At 40.2% G+C, this 21,765-nt stretch overlaps 1 protein-coding gene across 1 annotated transcript in view; it reads left to right on the plus strand.

Annotated features, from left to right (window-relative positions):
• Positions 1-21,765, plus strand: part of LOC126456655 (reversion-inducing cysteine-rich protein with Kazal motifs-like) — a 219,090-nt gene that overhangs the window by 151,325 nt on the left and 46,000 nt on the right. The window contains exon 3 of the mRNA XM_050092399.1: positions 1,423-1,506. Coding sequence (XP_049948356.1) covers positions 1,423-1,506 — 84 coding nt within the window. The remainder of the gene's footprint in view (positions 1-1,422; positions 1,507-21,765) is intronic.

Below are 21,765 nucleotides of genomic sequence, written 5' to 3' on the forward strand. Positions count from 1 at the left end.
GCGCCGTCACCTAAGGGAACTTCGTGAAGCAATAGGGGCTTAAGCAGAAATATTTCACCATGTCCCACAACAAATTAAAAAATTTTTCAGGGGAAACTGGTCAAAAAAAAGTGTTGCATTATTTACTGAACGCCCATCGCAGTCATCAAAATTGTATTTACTGTATTATTACTTTTTTTCAGTTCCACGAAACGGAAAATTTTGCTTGTATATTAAATTCTAATCAAGAAGAAATTTAATATAAGTAAGTAATAAGAAAAGAAGTTGCCAAGATTTGTCACGAACGACCCGTTGTTGTAATTCTACGTTAAGCTATAGGTCCTGTTTCCCCAGTATGATTTCTGGGCTAGGGTATGGACATGGAAGTCACCGAGGTGGCCTCCAATTGCAAAGCCTTTGAGCCATACTCAATTATCATTGTTATCGTTTTTTCAGCTGACTTAATTATTTGTGTCCTTCTGTACCTCAAAACCTCTGGTTAACTTATTCAGGAAAACTAGATACGAAAGTCGAGTAGAATTTGGGACACTGTCCACAAATGCGAGTTTCCTCCAGAATTATATATATATATGAAGATAGTAACTATTCTCGAAAGAACAGATGCCACTGAAGACCGTGCAGATTTTCTAGAATAAATGATAATTAATTGAAGCCCTCAGCTGCCGACAGGTGTTGTTGATATACGTCAATAGGGACAGTTGAAAATGTGTGCACCGACCGAGACTCGAATCCGGGATCTCCTGCTTACATGGCAGACGCTCTATCCATCTGAGCCACCGAGGACACAGAGGATAGCGTGCCTGCAGGGACTTACTCCGTGCACGCTTCCCGTGAGACCTACATTCCCAACTGTCCACAACCTACATTCGTAGCGTTCCTAAAGAATATTTGCCCATTCACTCATCTATTCATCTATGTCCTCGGTAACTCAGTTGGACAGAGTGTCTGCCATGCGAATGGTTCTAGGCGCTACAGTCTGGAATCGCGCGACCGCTACGGTCGCAGGTTCGAATCCTGCCTCGGGCATGGATGTGTGTGATGTCCTTAGGTTAGTTAGGTTTAAGTAGTTGTAAGTTGTAGGGGACTGATGACCTCAGCAGTTAAGTCCCATAGTGCTCACAGCCATTTGAACCATTTTTGTCTGCCATGTAAGCAGGGGATCACGGGTTCGAGCCCCAGTCGGGGCACACATTTTCAGTTGTCCCTGTTGACGCATATCAACAACACCTGTCGGCAGCTGAGAGTTTCAATTAATTATCATTTATCCTTCAGAATTCCATCACCATGCAACACCGATATGTCATCGACACGATTCCTAGTAGGAGTATATCTTGGAGGATCGGATGCTCCTGTAGCCTATTTAGGTATAAAACAGTCCGGTCTGCTGCTAACCTACGGACGTTGTCGCCTTTTTTGCTGCAGGTGTCGCTGGTGAGGATAGCAGCGGATGCCGAGGAGCGCGAGCGGGCCGTGTCGCGAGTCTCCGCCGTCTGCCCAGACCCGCTGGTGAGTCCAGCTGCAGGCGCCTCGCCTCTGGTGTTCGCACCGCTGCACTACTCTAGTACCACTACGAGTTGATAATTTATTGTGTACGCTCAGCTTACCACAACCAAATAAAAGAATTGCAGCCCAAGCATATGTTCCTTAATTGTTTATACACGAAGACGTAGTTCAGACAGCCCACCCAAAATACACTGCTAAAAAGAACTAGAGGAACACGAAATCGGGCGTCTGGAGAAATAATTGAGGGCTGGGTGTGTTACCAAATTATACCTCTATCTTTCAAATACGAAGCACATCACGAAACATCATTACATCCTCGATCGGTTATAAAAAATAACTCAAGCGTACGAAAAGTGTCGAAAACAAAGCGGAAACAATCAATCATCCCGTCACCCTGGATGCTTTTCATCGGATTTCGAGAGCTTGAATTCCCTTCCTGAATATTTATCATTACCTGATATCTAAGTGTTATGCTCCGCTTAAGTCTACGAAGTGGAGTCAATTCCCATTCTTCAGAGAGAGCCTATGAGAGTTCTTGGAGAGTTTGTGCTGGAACAGGACAACACGAAAACGTCTGTCAGGTATGTTCCACATACTGGCGATGGGTTTTAGGCTGGGACTTAGCCCCAGTCATTCCATTACTTCAATGTCTAGGCTTCGCAAGACATTCCTGCTGACGCATGCCACATGATCCCTGGCATTAGAAAGAATTCAGGACCTCCAGCGCATGCAGCATCGATCACATGTCGCAGCAGAATCCGTTCGATGGACTCTGTGGTGACGGTGGAAACGACAAGATCTGTGTGACAGTCAACACTGATGCCTCCGCACAACATCACAGGACCTTGGAGATCTGTAGATTTCCTCGACACTATCTGGGAGGCAACGCTCACCACGGGTCTGCACACGCGAAAACGACAGTCACCTTGAGTCAGAGAGTATCTGTGAATATAACATTTCTCTCCAGTGACGAAGTTGTCATTTGACATAGGAGCAGCAGAAATGAAGGCGAGTTGCAAGATGTTGTCATATGATGCGGGGTACTGGATCACACTTCTGGGACGTACGGTCCTTTCTCGCAGCCTGTTCGTGACAGTCTGATCGGATACAGCTGCTCCAGTGACCTTCTGAGATCATCTTACAGTATTCTGGTGGTATACGTGCGACAACGTAACGCAGAGGCGGCCGAATATCGTTCTTCACGTGTTGTGCGTCAGCGACATTGTCCAACTCGCCTTGTGTACTGACCTCTCTCCCTCTAACGTGTCAACAACCTATTGATGACAGACGGAGAGACATTGGCGCCTGCAGCAGCACGACGGAAAGTCCATCCTTTTCGGGATCAAATAAACCGCCCTTGCAACTTGCATTTTATTAAGACGTCGCTTTGCGTATGTTTGGTTGAATCCAAAGAGCGCATCAAATGACGGCTGCCATTTGTGTAACTCCCTACAAAACACTGGTCGTCACTTGCTTTTGAGGGAGTCACCTGACATAGTAACGCAGGACACAGACAATACATGGCGAATGATTTTAGTTGTGGCACATATTGAAAGCGAAGGTCTCAAGCCACGCATTAAGACCACAGGTACCGTCTATGTCAAAATAGATTAAACATGCCGGACGTTAATTCACGTACTCTCCAAATCCCTTTGAACAATATATATCACATATTGCGTACAACAAGACGAATATAACTACATGTGTAAGTAAGTTTTAACATTTATAGTTGTCAAATTATGACAGTTTTCGTTTAGATGCAACTATACTTTCCCTTGTGGTATTGGAAAGACCTTTTGAGGGTACCATAAACGCAACGGCCTGTGGATATTGATCAAATAGTAACAATATACCACAGCCGCAAACCACCGTCCCGCCAGCAGGAGTTGTCCTAGGAACGTCTACTTTACTGTAAGCATACAGGTAACCCAGCTCCAGTTCTCGTCTTTTTCTATGACTGTCATATAAAATACTCAAACTGTTGACCATGGGGACTGACACATGCTATAAAGCGATTAGAACATACAATACTGCACCCTGAATTTCGTCTACACTTCACGCAGCACGGGCCAGTGTTACGCGGCATTTCGCGTTTGTGGGAGTCATCGACGTTTACCTGTGGACTTCTAGTTTTAATTTAGAAGTCCAGAGATACCAAGTCTGTTGAGCCAGTAAACCGTTTTTGTTTCCCTACATACCTATCCAACGATCTCCAAATATTCTTCTAAGAAAGTGTCCAATCGTCTACTCCGATCCTAGCTATGTCTAACAATAACTGAGGCAGCAGTTAGTAACTGTAGATACTTTTGATTTAGAATTCCTTAAACAAAGGCGGGCTAAAGATGGGGATTGTTGAGAAGGTCACATTGCGCATTCACGACATAACATAGGTGTTTATTCACCTCTCACAGCCAGCGTGACTTTTCAGCCGACCAGTATCGCATTTTGCAAAGATTGATTTGGACATGGTTTGTAAACGAGGCTTCATCTGTAAACAAGTCTTGCTTACAAACTACGCATCACTTTGCAGTTTTCGTAGACGCCATTCGGTGAACATTAATCGATTTGAAAAGTCATCTGCGGGAAGCCGTTGATGGAGTGAAATGTAGAGAGGATGAAATGTGTTGGAACGCTTTATCACAGAGCACGGACCAGTGGGCTTCAACAGCACAGCACGATTCGAATCTTACTGAAGAGTGTGCTTACATTTGGTAACATATCCGTAAACGTTTCATTGGTTGATGTGAGAGAAGCGACGAAACAGCGAAATCATCGGTCTCATCGCATTAGGGAAAGGTAGGGAAGGAAATCGGCCGTGCCCTTTCAGAGGAACTATCCCGGAATTTTGGTGAAGCGTTTTAGGAAAACACGGAAAATCTAAATCGAGGTAGCCGGACGTGGGTTTTGGACCGTCGTCCTCCCAAATGCGAGTCCAGTGTGAATTATAAAGCCGGCCGGTGTGGCCGTGCGGTTCTAGGCGCTTCAGTCTGGAACCACGTGACCGCTACGGTCGCAGAGAGGCGAATTGAGTGTTTGAAGAAATTTAGTGCTGGTAGACAGTGGTTTGTGGAGATGTTGTCTGGTTACTATTTGTTTGAATTCTCCCAATGGCACAGGAAAAGTATAGAAATGGAAAATTAGGTGAAATAATTGATCAACTATAAAAAATAAAAATGAATTACGCACGTGAGCGATATTGCCACGTTGTCCTCTAGAACATAGCGAAAACATTACCTTCATGTATTTACTCGTTCTGGATATGTTTTTGGTGGCCAGATCCAGCTGTATCATCCTATACAGTTGTGTCATTAATTTCCATGTCTTTAATTTATATTAGTTAGTCATGGGCACTTAAAGTCGCTGCAAAACCGACTCTATTTTAATTTCTGTTTAACAGAAGTTCTCTTCATCATCTTTCATCAGTTACTTACTTTAACCAAAAACGGCAGCCATATTTCTTATCAAGGAGCTTCCAGAAATCTGAGCGTGTTATAGCTTTTAAAGTGAAAAGGCTTGACTGCGGGTAAAATCTCGATTTTCCTGAAGCTTTAGCAAGCCTTAGTTAATTGTTTTTCTGTTTTATGGAATAGCTCTGTTGTTGATAAGTTGGATGGTCAAAATATCTAAAGCCCACAGCTACAAGAGAGCCAAAAAGAAGCGCACGTTACTCCTTTACATTCTCGTAAGAACGGTAAATGAACGTGCTTCCAAAATTACGGACCAACATCCTTAACGCCGGTTTCCTGCAGAACAACTAAACATATTATGAGTTCGAATAGGATAAATATTCTAGAGATGGGAAAGCATCTGTGCACAAGTCAAGACGGATTTACAAAGCATCTCCCTTGCGAAACTCAGCTTGCTATTTTCTCACATGACATCCTGCGGACCACGGATGAAGGGCAACAGGCAGATTCCATATTGATAAATTGCCGGAAAGCGTTTGACAATGTGTCTCACTGCAGACTGATAATGAAGGTCCGAGCATACGACTCGAAGACATCTTATGTAATGGAACACGGTGTGTTGTCTTCGACGGTTAGTGTTCAACGTGTTCACCAAAGACACGGGAATCGCCATGGTGCCGCAGGGAATTATGATGAGACTGCTCTTGTTCCCTATACAGGGCGGTCATAAACAGTCTGAAAAGCTCGTAAGATTGTTGCAGGGTAAGTCGAGCTGCGACATAACTGTTAAGAAAAAATTCGATTTTTTTCTGCTGTTTCCGATAAAATTAGCATTGAATTTAGCAGATCAGGCCGTTGGGAGCGTAAATTAAAGTGGCTGCCACATACATTTAACGTCAGCTGTTCATATGGCGTAGATGACAGTGCACGAGACTGCTCAGCATTAGCTCGTATTCGATCCGTACTATCCTACATGCCCAATTTTTGTTTCGCCCTCTTGTTCAGTTTTAGGAAACCAAATGTAGAACACGTTTGGTGACACCATCAATGGCGGGACCCTTCACTTTGCTCACGCAACGGCGTGACTGGCTAACTTCAATGCTAATTAAACCGCAAACGACATAACGTATTGTATGTTTTCTTATCAATTATTTCTCAGCGCAGCCTACCCTGCAACATCCTTTTCAGAGTGTTTCTGACAACCTAATATACACAAAGACCTGACGTACTGGGTGAACAACAATCTGTGGCTGTTATCTGATGCTGTTCTGTACGGGACGATGTCGCCGTTGGGAGACTGTAGGAGGATGCAAGATAACTCACACAAAATTTCTGGTCGGTGTGATGAAAGGCTGATTGCTCCACATGCAGAAAATGTAAGTTAATGCAGAATGGGAAAAACAATCCCTTAACGTTCCAATACAGCCTTAGTATTCTGCTTCTTGCCACGGTTGCGTCGGATAATTCCTATTCTTAGCTTTGTGAAGTGATGTGAAAGGGAAAGAGCACTTTAAGCAGTAGTAGGGTAGGTCAATGGTCGACTTCGATTTATTGGGAGAATTTCAGGGAAGTGTAAGTCATCTATAAAAGAGACCCCGGATAGAACACTAGCGCGACCCATTCTTCATCACTACTCTAGTGTTTTAAATTCCCACCAGGTAGTATTATTTATTTACTGCTTATTCAGCCTGACCAGATTGGGTGCCTAAAGCGCCCTCTTACATCTGACCATGAACAACACATACTAACGATATTACAAATCCATTTACAATAATAATAATAATAATAATAATGACACTCAGTCGAGCAATATAAGAACACAATCTCAAAGCATAACGCACGAAGCAGAAAATTCAAATTCTCACTCTTCAAGGAACACGCTTGACTTTTTCAGAAACGACAGACTACAATAATTACAGAATCTTCAGTAGTGGAACAAACAAGAAAACTGGCAAAGGGGCAGCACTATGTGGCACAGCCTTCATTGCAAACAGAAGTTTTTGATTCAATCAAATATTTGAAACCAATCAGCAACCGATTAATGACCTTAATAATCAAAGACACAAACAAAAACTACAGTTTAATTAACGTACATGCAACAAATAATGGTGACAATAAAAAAGACCACGAAAAAAACAGGAGAGTTCTGGGACGAACTTGAAAGAGGGATGGTCAAAACTCCAAAAGATGATGTAAAAGTTCTACTCGGTGGTTTGAATGCCCAATTTTGCAGGGAACGAAAGAGGGCTGTGGGAGACCATCCAGCAAACAAGTTCACCAATAAGAATGCCACATGAGTTATTGAGTTATCCCAACAATACAACCTAAAAATTATGGCAACCTCACTTTGGAAAAAGCCCAGAAAATCATGAGCATCACCAAGACATCATTTAAGAGAATTTGTGACTGACCATGTGGGAATATAGTACGACTACCAAAAAGATATTCACGATTTGAAGTATACAGGCGTGCAATCATCGATTCGGGTCATTATTTAACCAGACTCATAATTACATTTATATCTAAAATAAATTTCATCAGCAAAACACCGGTGATCCAAAAATTTTATCTACACAAAAACAAAAACACTAAAATAACAGGAAAATCGGAAGAACAACCTGCAGCATATGTGGCGAAATTTCGAACTAAAATCGTAGAAACAGAGAAAGATCTGACCCCTCTTAAAAAAAAAAAAAAAAAAAAAAAAAAAAACTCTTGGTGGAATCAAGAATGTGAGGCCGCATTTAAGAAATAAATAATGCAGAAGATTTTAAGACGAAACATACAAGAGTATGCTAGTGACCAACTGGAGTCAAGTGAAGACAACTCCAGAAATTACAGCCCACACGACCTCTACAAGACCTTTGCGAAGAAAATGAAAGGGCACTCATCACAGAATCTCTGCTTACGGAAACAAGGCGCTAAACTGGCCCTCACATAAGAGAAAAATCCCAAGATCTAGTCAATTATTTTTCACGCCTTTAAATTGTCCGGAACCGAAAGAAAGATTCCCAAAAATATATTCAGAAATCACAACACAAAATTCGTCACCATCACCGCAAGAAGAAGGTTATTCAAATACCAAAAAAACTTAAAAACAACAAAGCATAATGGGAGGACGGAATTGCAGTTGCACTCTGGAAAAGTATAGGTCCAAACTCATACAAAGTTATACAAACAATCTGAAACATCTGGCAGGCTGAAAAATCCTGGATGACTGCAAGATTTCTCTAATCCATCCACTACATAGAGGAGGTAAGAAATCAGACGTAAACAACTATAGGGAGATCTCCCTCTTGCCTACACAGTCCTATCAGCTTGTCTCTTGAATAGAGCACAAAAGCCGTTAGAACACAAAGTAGCAGAAAACCAATAAGAATTCAGACCGAACAGGTCATACTCAGAACAAATTTTTAACCTCAAAACCACCCTCAGAATTGGAGTCCTTAGAAAAAAAAGTTCTAATATGCACATAAGTAGATTTCAAAAAGACATACGACTCGATATACAGGCCCTCCCTATTCCAGATTTTAGAAGACAGAGGACTAGATTCCAAAACATGAGACCTCACAAAACAAACACTAACTGACCCGAAATCTAAAGTACAATATATGGGGGAAACCTCAGAACGCTTTGACATTCAAACGGGTGTGAGACATGGAGATGGACGCTCTCCTATTCTGTTTAACGTCGTCCTAGACAAGGTTGTGGATGAATGGGAGAAAGAAATAAAGAAACATTGATTTTATGAGCTAATCATACTGGGCTCTTCCAAAAACAACCTCTGCATACCTTACCTCGCTTTTACGAACGACCTGGTGATAATGGAAGTGGACGAAATGACTGCCGCCAAACAGTTCGAGATAATTAATAATGTACAGAAAAAGGGGGGTTACAGATATCATTTGAGAAAATTTATTTACGATCAATTCAGTAGGATCCCGTAATTTAAATATCTCGGAGCATTCGTCGTACCCTCAGACCTTGAAAAACTCTCACAGCAAAATTGCATCCAAAGAGTCAAAAAAGCATTAGGATTAATCGAAAACCTCTATAACAAAAAAGCCATTTCAAGACAGACAAAAATTCAGTGCTACAACAGGGTCACAGAACCAGCAGTCCTCTAGGCAAGCAAAACCCTTGCATTTAACAGGAAACAAGAACTTCAATAAATCAAAATGAAGAAAGGTCATTCACAAAATATTAGGAGCTAGGCATACCCAAGACGGTTACAGACTAAAATCAATCAAAACAGCAGAAAAGTTTTCAAACATCGAAATCGACATTAAGAAAAGGAAAACGAAATTCTTTGGTCATTTCAACAGATTACCAGAAATGCGACTGACAAGAAGAATAACAGACTATGTAACATCATTTAACAATTAAACACCTTGACTAAATGAAACTCGAAAGAACCAAAAAAAATCAAACAAGAGACCAACCGGCATTTGAGAAAGAGAGACCTTCAGACGCATAGTAGACAAGTGGAAAGTTAGATCAGAGAAACCTAAAAAAAGAAAAAAAAATAGACTAAGGTGATTGAAAGAACGTAAACAAACTTCTTGGAAAGAATGGAAGTCTATTGGAACAACAAGAAAGACCTAAAGAAAAGCTGACTGAGTTATTTGCTTAACGTCTTCCGTTTATTGTGGGAATTCACTAATAATAATAATATAACCTTAATAATAGTAATAATAGCTGTAACAACAACAATAATAGTAGTTGGTACTAATAATGAGAATAATAATTGGCGCTAATAACAATAAGAATAACAGTTGACATTAAAAATAATAATAATGGTAACAGTACAGGGTATTAAGATAAATAGGAATAATTTTGCACATCTGAATACATGTGTTAGTATTACAGAAGCGGAACGGATAGAGAAAGAGGAGAAGATAACACTGGCTGTTACGAAAGAACGGAAATTAACTCTGCCAACATTGAGAAGGGAACAGTTGTGATGGAGTGGGAATTGACGAGCGTGAGCTGCAAACTAGTCTATGAGAGAGGTGGCTCTTGGGACAGAAGGTGGACCGTTAAATGTCTTTTGGAAGGAATTTTTTTTGTGGAAGATTACGACAAGGGCTGGTTCCTGATGTAGAAAATTGTTTAGAGAAGTTGATAGTGTTATTGATTATACACAGAGGATTTTACCTTAGTTTAAGATTATCAATTAGGGACGTTTTAGAAACTTGGAATGTTTATTCAATGCAAATACATAAAACTGCAACCAGTCTCTTTTTTTAAATAGTCGTTTACCATTTCATTAATCGGTTTCCGAACCTTTTCAGGTTAATCTTCAGATGGTGTTCCAGAAGTTACATGTCTATTTCAAGCATAATATTTGGTGCTAGCTCTATGACAAGAAGACGGAATGTGCTTAAAGTCATCGCCATGAGTATTGTTTATGTGTCGATTTGGATAGAAAAATTTAGTTTTGTTATAACTGCCGCAGTATGGGCGACTTTCTTTTATTTTCTTTCTTTTTTTTTTTGTTAGTTAGTATTCATCAGTCTACTTCCATTGTTGTGGCCACTTGGTACCACATCACATGCTTTTACACAACATGTATGCATATACACTGTGACAGCGAAACTCTGCCAGCATCCGCCATGTGCTATACAACTGTTACTTGTTACAAAGATCGTGACACAAAGATGTGACATAGGCCTATTTCACTCAGGGATGTTATTTGTTTTTGTTTGCAGGTATTAAAGTCGATAAATGGGCAAACACTTTAATCGAAACTGGCGTTAACATGAGATCCTAAAATAAATTAAATAAATAAATTACTACAAGAACAAACTTCAAGTGATCTGAAGTCCTATTTCGATTCGTATATTCATGTGTAACATAGTCAGTTTATGAGCCAATACTTTATTCAAGAGTGGCATTAAGAAGAATGCCCAGGAGAAAGTAATATAGAATTACAGTATTTACAATGAACTGCAGCTGTTTGTGTGATCATGAACTCTATATTCTGTTTATTTCCGTTAGAGGTAATATGCATAAAAGTTATAGTATTTGTAATGAACTAAAGCTGTTTGCATCACCATGAAATTTATATTTACAAACAAGAACATTGCTTCAAACGAACTGTTGACTTATTTCTGTTCTTACATTAACGTGACCTGGAATACTATGAAAGTCAGAGTCTTCTTATTTCCGCTAGAGACAATATGTGTAAAAGTTATAGTATTTGTAATTAAATGCAGCTGTTAATATGATCATGAACTTCATATTTAAACCATGAACAAAATTTCAAACGAACTGCTGATTTATTTCCTTCCCTCATTAGCATGATCTGGAATATTAGTAAATGCAGAGTCTGTTTATAGCAGCTAAAGGTAATATGTACAAAACTACTGATTTATGTTGACAGTATATGACATTCACATTGAGGAATATAGTACAGTATTTATTGTGTGGTAGGATAATGAGTTGACTCCAGTGTAATTAGGATTTTAAGAGATGGATAGAGAGGGTTTAGGAGAAGAGGAAGATTTGGGGGCAGGGATAGTGATAAATGTTTCAGTTTCTTTAAGAATGTCAAGTATTATGCCTTCATTGGCAAAATTGAGTATTTGGAGGTTGTGTTCTATGCTGTTTGCAGAATGATCGTGTTGGGCAAAATGTGAGGCAAAGTTGGATTTGTTCAGGTTGTTAAGACAGAGTCTATCCATGTGCTCTTTAAATCTTGTTGTGAAACTTCTACCAGTTTCTCCAAAGTAGAAGCTTAGGCATGAGTTGCAAGTGATTTTGTAAACACCTGACATTTGATACTACTTTATAATGGTTTTGGTACTATGTATGATTTTATTTTGCATTTTATTTTTAGTGAATAAACTTATTTTTGTGTTGTATGTCTTGAGAGGTTGGCAATTTGGTGGGAAATCTCCCCTAGGAAGGACGGGCTTGTAAATGTGGTCTTCTTGTTTGTGAGTTGTAGTTTTCCCATTGTTAAAGGCAATTGGTTTAATAATTTCTGTCTCTTTTTGTCTTTTACTTGTGTCCATTGGGATTTTAAGCATGCGATTAATCATTGTTCTGAAGAATGCTTTTTCATGTTTGTCTGGATGGCAAGAGAAGTTACATATGGTAATGTTGGTGGCTGTTGGCTTCCTGAAAATTTGAATGCTATAATTTAGATTTTTATGTGAGACTGTTAAATGAAGATAGTTTATGTCTTTGGTGTTTGTTGTTAAACAGTGAATTGAATTTCTTATTGTAATTTATTAAGTTCTTTGGATCAATTTTGTATTTCTTTCACTTTTCCATTGAACAGAATGAGAAATCCAGCAGCTTATTTTTCAGTTGAGTTTGAGATCTAAATACGTTGCTTTCAAGAGTCTCAAATATATGTCTGCTAGTAAGCCTACAAGACTAATAATCATTGCCACTCCACCTTCCTGAATGTAAAAGTTACTGTTGAACAGGAAGCAGTTATGTGATAATATATGCTCCAGGATCTCTATGAGTTCGTAGATTTCAGCTCTACCCACTGTTTCATGTTTGAGTAAGTTATTTATTCTTCGTAGAAGAGAAAAAAACATTATTTCTGTTGGCATTAAGGGTGGAAGAGATTCTCTGCACTACATGGTAACAAGACTTTTGTGAACGACTAAGAGTGCTTGCATTTTAGATGGATTAAGTTCCAAACATACGTTCTGCGCTCGTTAAGATAGAGGAAATACATCAACATTTACGTAGGACATCGAAGCAATTCAACGGCGAGCGGCTAGATTTGTTACCGGTAGGTTCGATCAGCACGTGATTATTAAGGATATTCTGCTTGGAATTAAATGGGCAGCCCCACGGAGAAGATGACGTTATTTTAGCGAAAGAATAATGAGACAATTTAGAGAATCGAAATTTCAAGTTGACTGCAGAACGAGTTTACTGCCGCCAACTTACATTTCATGTAAGGACCATGAAGTTAAGATAAGAAGAAGCTACAGGCCGCAAGGAGGCTTGAAAACAGACGTTATTCCTTCGCTGTGTTTGTGAGTGGAACAGGAGAGGAAATGATTAGTAGGGATAAAAGGGACCCTCCGCCATGCACAATACGCACACTTGCTAACTACGTATGTAGATAGAGAATATATTATGAATTTTAGTCAAATTCCGTACCACTTAAGGACTGCATTAATTTTTGGAGGCAACATAAATACAGTATTTTCATTCGAGCTGTTGTCAAGTTACGTTTTATGTCCACTCTACTTCCGCATCGTCAGTTATCTTGCTGCCCAAGCAGCAAAACCCATCTACTACTTTCGATGTCTTCTTTTCTTAAGCTAACTCTCTCCAAATCAACTGATTTAATTCAACTGCTCTCCGTTTGTATGTTTAGCATTTATTATGTTAATCATTTAATCTCATTTCGTGACATTATTCATTCCGTTACACTGATACTTCAAGATCTTTCCTCAAAAATTACAATGTCTTAATTATACCCTACCCCCACTCTCATGAGCCATGGACCTTGCCGAAATGGGGTGCCTTGCGTATCACAACGCTAAAGATAGCAGAGCCGTAGGTGCAACCATAAAGGAGGAGTGTCTGTGGAGAGACCAGACTAGCTCGAAGTTTCTGAAGAGGAGAGCAGCCTTGTCAGCAGGTGACTGACTTGCTGAGGAGGTACTGCACAATTCTGAAAGCAATTGGAAACTACAGCCCTTATCCTGTTTCACAAATGCATGCAGCTCTACTGTGTGTCTTTATTTAGGGACGTAAATTGTTACCCATTCGTATCTCCGGGCAGTGATTACCCGGGTGGATGTCGTCATCAGGGAAAATATGACTGGCATTCTATGTGTTGCACCGTAGATTGTTAGATCTCTTCGTCGGGTAGGTAGGTTCGATAATTCATAAAGGGGAATGATTAAACTGAATGAATTTTCTCATTTTGAGAAAACAGAAAGAGGCATCTGTATATCTAGCCAAAAAATTCTGAAGCCAAGATCGCGTAAATGATTCTTTTTTTAAAACAACAGGTTTCGACAGGCTTTGCTGTTGCCTTCAGGTATTATAATTCGTTTTGTTATGGAAAGTGTTCATTATAAATAGGACTTCACGCCAAGTTGTCATGCGGGCAAAACACTGCACATTATGAAAGCTTTGTCTTTTAGAAACATAAAGGACCTTGTGATAAAGGACATGTCCATAAAGTTAGATATAGAGAGAATTTGTGAAGTGACAGGGAGAACAGCAGTTATGGTCGGATTGGTACAGGATTATCAAAATAAAATCTAAAAGAGATTAGGACTAATATTGAGTAAGAAACTAAGAATGCGAATAATCTACTGTGTACTGCGTAGTGAACATCTCATCGTAGTTAAGACGGACACGAAGTCAACATCCACGACCGTAGTAAAGTTAGTTTGCAGACAAGATGAACAGAGTGCAAGCTTGTGTGATGACGTAAAGGATATTATTCATATAGTTAATGGAGATCAGAATTTAACTCTCATGAATTCGACAGAAGGAAGCAGAAGAGACGGAAAAATAGCAGGATATCGTGGACTGCGGGAAAGGAACGAAACAGGAAGCTGCCTTATAGAATTTTACATAGAGAATAGTTTAATCATCGCTGATACTTGTTTTCAGAATCGTGATGGAAGGTTGTATAAGGGGATACTGTAAAGTTTCAGACTGAATATTTAATGGAAAGAGAGATATTTAGGAACCATAGTTTAAACTGTAAGACGTTTCCGGGAGCAAACGTAGACTCTGACCACAATTTATTGGTTATGAACCGCCGAATAAAACGAAATAAACTGCGGAAAACAGGAGGGAAGGTAATGTAACACAGCTAAACTAAAAGAATGACAAGTTACTGCGAGTTTCAGAAGGAGCATTTTGCAACTTTCGAGGAAGTAGGGGAAAGGAATGCTACAAAATACGAACGGATAACTTTGAGAGATGAAATAGTGGTGACTGGAGAGGCTCCAATGGATAAAAAGTTAAGGTATATAGAAGTAATGGATAACACAGGGGACACTGAATCTAATTGTCAAAAACAGAGAATATAAAAATGCATGAAGTGAAATGGGTGAAAGGAGATACAGACATCTTAAAAATTAGATTGACTGTAAATATGAAATGGCTAAGCAGGAATTGATAGGGAACAAACTCAAGACTGCAAGAATATGCATGACTAAAGGTAAAATACATGCCACTTACAGTAAAATGAAGGTGACTTTTGGAGAAAAAAGAAGCAGCTGTTTGATTATCAAGAGTTTACATTGCAAACCATTACTAAGAAAAGAAGGGAGAGCTGATTTACTGAAGAAGTTTATAGAAGGGCTACACATGAGAAATGACTTTGAAGATAAAGTGTAGAAGAGAAGATGAGATGGGAGATATGGTACTGCGAAAAGGATTTGACAAAGCACTGGATATTGTTGAATCCTGCCTTGACGTCAAATATGTGAGGTCTAGGAATCCTGCTTCTCGTATCGCTAGACAACATTCAGACGCGCCTCCTACGCGTGAGTAAGACGTTGAACTGCGAAAGCTTCTCTCGCATCGTTTACAGCCGTCTCTTACGACGAGCCATCCTAATAACCTTACAGGTCCTTTCAGTGTCAGATTAATTAGTCAAAGATGACTTTACATCAACCAAACTCTCCTTCTGGTAAGTTTTTCCGATGCACTTAATTCTTCACCTGCCCTACATAGCTTCCCACAATTCCGTGGCTTCAACTCTCAGTTTCTTCCATTTCTTATCTTGTGTTATGTCTACGCCTCCCTTCTGTCGCTTTTCTCTTTAACTTCGAGACAGTACTGCTAAAAGCTTAGAAAAAATTTGCAATTCAAAGTATTGTACCACCTTTCGAGTAGCACACCAGTCTCGTGGCGGAAGAACAGGGCGTCCTTTGAGAAGTTCTATGAATTTTTCAAATTTTGCATTTGTTCATATGACCGGAAGTGCTGGTAAGCAAGGCCATGTGCCATTGATCGAAAAAGTTGGTGGTCAGAGGGAGTAATGCCAGGAGAATACGGCGGGTGGGGTAGGACTTGCCATTTCATCGTTTCCAAGTATGTTTTAATGACTTTTGTGACATGGGGTCGAACACTTGCTGCAAAATCAAATTTTCTGGTCTATCGCTGTATGAAGGCCATTTCTCTTTCGGTATTCGGTTCAAAAGCATCAACTGCTTTCGATACCGATCTGCTTTGATTGTTTCCGTCGGTGTCAGTAACTTCAGAAAATTTCTCTGTTTCACCGCCAAGCCCGTCTTCGACATCAAGATCAGCGTCCTTGAGGTGCTGGAACCTTTTCCTACACATAATTTCACTAATATGTGCTTCACCATAGTTCTTATCCAGCACTTCATGAGTATCAGAAGTGATTTCTTGATGTTAAATCAGAAAATTTAAACTCCCCACAGAAACCGAGAACTGGGCTCGTAAGGTGACATATTCGATAGAGAAATCTTTAGGATGCAATTACAGACAGACTAATACTTGATGGCGTTATGTTTACATGTGCCTTATCTTCACTTTCTACCTACTTCCTGCAACGCCAGTTGGCGCTACCGCCATCTATTGCAAAACGGCGGAAGCAAAGTTGTAAACCTAATACATTCCAAACGTTGAGACACGTAATTAACCTGTTTAAAGAGTTATTTCAGTTGAAACTATAGTAAGTCTTAGATATCTGCTTTTAGATATGTTGTAGACGGTGATCCTGCACGACTTGGATTTTTTTCCGAGGAACACAGGGACTCACTGAGGAATACCAGCCTGGTGAAGTCAGCCGCGTTCTGAAGCGGACTGTTTTGATGAGCAGAAGAACCGACATTTCTTGTTATCGATAATCTCCACTGAGGAACCATCCAGTACGACAGACACTCCGTGTCAGATCAGTGGCCGATATTCTGCTGCTCTAAGGACGACGCTCTCCTGAGATCGGTCGTTACAGAACACTTTACAAATAATAGCGACTAGTGAACAAATAACACGTTTGCATGAAATCAAACAGCGCAAAATACAGGATAGAATGTAACAATATTATGAAAAGGAAAGTAGCTACTCACCATATAGCGGAGATGCTGAGTGACACACTCGGTGTGACTTCAGCTGCGAGAGGCTGCAGTCATGTGTGTGTATGTGTGTGTGTGTGTGTGTGTGTGTGTGTGTGTGTGTGTGAGTTACATATGCGTGCGTGTGTGTATGTGTAGTGTTTGTCGTCTATTTTCAACAAATGCCTTGATGGCCGACAGCCTACATTGTGATAGTTTTTGTTTTACCTATCTACGTTTGAGATCTCCGCTACATTTGAATGAAAGTTATGTTCATTTTTCAAATGCTGTATGTCGTTGAAGAAACAGTGTAGCCTTTTTTAGAGACTTGTTCAAGTTCTCATGTGCTCTTATTAATTGCTTACCTGTTACTGTAAAGGCAACCAATACCTTGCTGAAACTTCCATTTGAAGTGTTTTAATCATTACTTTCCGAAATATATTTCAGTTCAGTTAAGAGAACTGGTGTTTATAAACAGTAGCCAAAAGTCATAGGAAGGCTTGTCCAATTTGAAAAAATGCCATGTATGATGGCTTTCAACTGCGACTCCCAAACGGATGTAAGCGAAGACAACATCCGTCTAAAGAGCTGTGAAGAGGAGTTGCCATAGAAACGTTTAAAAATCGCGTAGTAGACAAAGGAAGCAGCTCTCGTTGTACATTTGTACATTATGCATATTTCTTTGTGCGGATGTTTCATAATTTCAAAGGTGATTTCACCAACACACTGAAATGAAACTTTTCGATATTACGCTACAAATATAGTTCATTTTTGGTTTTATTTTCCAACAGAAAATTGGCGAAATGAAGAACCCGGCAATGCCACGTTCGTCAGATAGTGTATGAAAGACGGTTAAACAACAACGTCCGTAGTAAACTGAAACAGCAGACAGCAAAGTAGAACTTACGAAGATATAAATCGTGAGTAGCAAAGACATTGCATATAATCAGCACAAATAACGTTCTTAAATTCCAACACAGGAGATTACCAATAGATAGCAACCAAACAACTCGTCCCAAAGAACGGTGGAATAAACAATAGTAACACTGTAAGTTAGCTAAGCTGGAGCCGGTAAACTCTTTAAACAGAGTTGAGCTTAATTCAAACGTAAAACGATACATTACACATAGATTAAAGAATACTGTGGCGCAGCAGATATCTGTGAATAAGTGTTCGTGGCGACTGCGTCTTCCAGCAGCATAATTTTCCGTGTTACAAGGCGAGAACTATGGCGCAGTGGGTTGAGGAGCTTGATAGTGATATAATGCTGATGTTTGGCAACCAAATTCTCCTAATCTGAACCCTAAAGAACACATCTGGGATATTATCCGTCGCCAGCAGCTAGCCCAGGTACCATCGGTCCGTAATTTACGGAAACTGTATGATCTGTGTGTCGAATCCATACCACGGAGAATCGCTGTTGAATCACGTTCCAAAAGTAGACGAAGACAGTAAAGAAGGTGGTCTTTATCTTTTAGCTCCTCAGTGTATTTCCGCGGCTCGTGACGTTTAAGGAACGAAGGTGATACGGACGAGTTGGGATTGTACAAGGAAAAGGAAAATAAATCATTCGTGTCCCTTGTACACAAACCACATCTAAATAGGTGCAAAATAATTTAATGAAAATACAAAAAATAATTATACGAAGTGAATCGGCAGTTATGTTAGATGACGGTATTTCCGGGAAACTACAGTCATTAACCTATCATGGTTGTAAATTTGGTGGAGACTTTGGAAACAACGAGTGCAGGTAAACTGTTAGGCTCCGAAAGGAGCTCGACATGATCACTTCGTCGACTACCAACGAAGACGTAGTTCTACAGAAACACAAGTAGCATCCGGTGTGCCCCAACGAAATGTAGTACTACCTCTATTGTTCTGAACATATGCAAATTATTTCAACACTTCGAGATTGTTGACTGAAGATGCAGGAAAAGTGTCAATGTTGGTCTAGCATATGGTAATGCAAGAAAAGTTGGGCGAAATTACTGCTCGTTGCAATGGCAGCTCTATTTAATTGTGGGCCAAAGAAAAATAACGTCCATAACGAAGAGACAGAGAAGTGGATATTACCTAGTTCAAAGATTAGAGGTGAATGTCTTAAGCACTTATTAGCATTGCGTAGGTATTCACAGGTAGTTCTAAGAGATGATAAATATATGATCATTTCGTGATATTAGTATTAGGGAAGAGGAATCGAAAACTTATATTTCTTGGAAGGGTTCTGGGAAAGGGTAGTACATCTGCAAAGAAATCGCTTCGAAGATGGCAGTGCGACCGATTCTATAGCAATCCTCTAGCGATCGCACTCCTTATCTGGTAGATAAGATAACAGGCATCAAACTAATTCAGAGACACGCTGCTAGAATCGCAGAACGTCCATATAGCGCCTGCAGGAGTGTAACAGAAGCACACTCCGCTGCATAGTGATAATTCTTTCCGCAAACGACCCTCTTCTAGCCCCCTCCCCCCTCCATCCTCGCCCTCCCCCCCACCCCCAGGAACGTTTTTGGCTAAGACGGGTCTCCGCAGTATCCGATCCAACAAGACAGCTACTGCCGCAAGCTAGCAGGAGAACTTCTGTGTAGTATTGAAGGTAGGAGATGAGCAGTTGGAAAAAATACAGCTGTTAGGGGTGGGTCCGGAATCGAGCTTGGATAGCTCAGTAGGTAGAGCATTTGCCCGAGAGTGGTAAAGGTCCCACGTTCGAGTGCAAGAACCCCACACAGTTTTAATCCACCAGAAAGTTCAACTGAGCGCCCAATCCACTGAAGAGTGAAGATTCATTTTAGAAAATAATTGATTGGTGCGAAGGACCCTTCGCCGTGCATTGTACTGTGACTTGAGGAGAGTATCTGTAAATGGAGAATAGTTATAAATATTGTTTATTCATTATTAACCAGACATGTGAACAGACGAATCAATTCACTTTTAACAATACTTTAGTGAGAGACAGTGAACTGCAAGAAACTATGTTTGTAAAATTCACACATGCTTGCAGGTCCACAGACTATGTATTCCGTTTCTTGGTCGTTTCAGTATTTGAAAGACCGCCTCTCAGCTTTATGCGGAACCACGTTTGGCACGCTTTTAAATCCGGACACTTTTAGTTTTTTGAATGGGTCTGGGGACTTTTTTTTTTTTTGGGTCATCAGTCCTCTGAGTGGTTTGATGAAGCCCGCCACGAATTCTTCTCCTGTGCTAACCTCCTCATCTCAGAGCAGCACTTGCAACATACCTAGTCAATTATTTGCTGCATGTATTCCAATATCTGTCGTCCTGTACAATTTTTGCCCTCTAAAGCTCCCACAAGGACCATGGAAGTCATTCCCTGACGTCGTAACAGATGTCCTATCACCCTGTCCCTTCTCCCTGTCAGTGCCTTCCACATTTCCTTTCCTCTCCGATTCTGTGCAGAACCTCCTCATTCCTTATCTTATCAGTCCACCTAACTTTCAACATTCGTTTGTAGCACTGCATCTCAAATGCTTCGATTCTCTTCTGTTCCATTTTACCCACAGTCCATCTTTCACTACCATACAATCCAGTTCTGGAGACGTACATTCTCAGAAACTTCTTCCTCGATTTAAGGCGTATGTCTGATACTAGTAGTCTTCTCTTGCTCAGGAATTCTCTTCTCGCCAATGCTAGTCTTGTTTTGTCCTCCTTCGTCCGTCCGTCATTAGGTATTTTGCTGCCTAGCTAGCAGAATTCCTTAACTTCATTTACCTCGTGACCATCAGTCCTGATCTCAAGATTCTCGCTGTTCTCATTTCTGCTGTTTCTCATTACCATCCCATTTCTTAGATTTACTCTCAGTCCATATTCTGTACCCATTAGATTTTTCATTCCATTCAGCAGATCATGTAATTCTTCTTCACTTTCACTCAGGACAGCAATGCCATCAGCGAAACGTATCATTGATATTCTTTCACCTTGAATTTTAACTTCACTCCTGAACTTTTCTTTTATTTCCAACATTACTTCTTCGATGTGCAGACATAAACCCTTTTTAATCCGAGCACTTCGTTCTTGGTCATCCACTCTTATTTTCTCCTCTTGACTCTTGTACATATTATACTCGTATATTACCCGTTTCTCCCTGTAGCTTACCCCTATTTTACTCAGAATTTCGAACATCTTGCACCATTTTACATTGTTGAACGCCTTTTCCAGGTCGACATATCCTATGAACATGTCTTGATTTTTCTTTAGTCTTGCTCGCGTTAACAATCGCAACGTTAGAATGGCCTCTACGTTGCCTTTACCTTTTCTAAAGCCAAAACTGATCGTCGAATTGCATATCCTCAGTTTTCGTTTCCATTTTTCTGTATGTTATTCCTGTCAGCAACTTGGATCCATGAGCTGTTAAACCGACTGTACGATAATTCTCGCACTCGTCAGTTCTTGCAGTCTTCGGAATTGCGTTGATGATATTTTTCCGAAAGTCAAATGGTATGTCGCCCGACTCAGAAATTCTACACACCAACGTGAATAGCCGTTTCGTTGGCACTTCCTCCAATGGTTTTAGACATTCTGATGGAATGCTATCTATCCTTTCTGCCGTTTTTGATCTGAAGACCTCCAAAGCTCTTTTAAATTCTGATTCTAATATTGGCTTCTAAATCTTCTAAATCGACTCCTGTTTCTTCTTCTATGCCCATCAGACACATCTTCCCCCTCAAAGAGGTTTTCAGTGTATTTTTTCTCCTATCTGCACTCTCTTCTGCATTTAACAGTGGAATTCACATTGAACTCTTAATGTTACCTCCCTTGTTTTGAATGTCTCCGAAGGTTGTTTTGATTTTCCTGCATACTGAGTCTGT

This window comes from Schistocerca serialis, chromosome 2 (genome assembly GCF_023864345.2).
Source record: "Schistocerca serialis cubense isolate TAMUIC-IGC-003099 chromosome 2, iqSchSeri2.2, whole genome shotgun sequence".
Taxonomy (NCBI): domain Eukaryota; kingdom Metazoa; phylum Arthropoda; class Insecta; order Orthoptera; family Acrididae; genus Schistocerca; species Schistocerca serialis.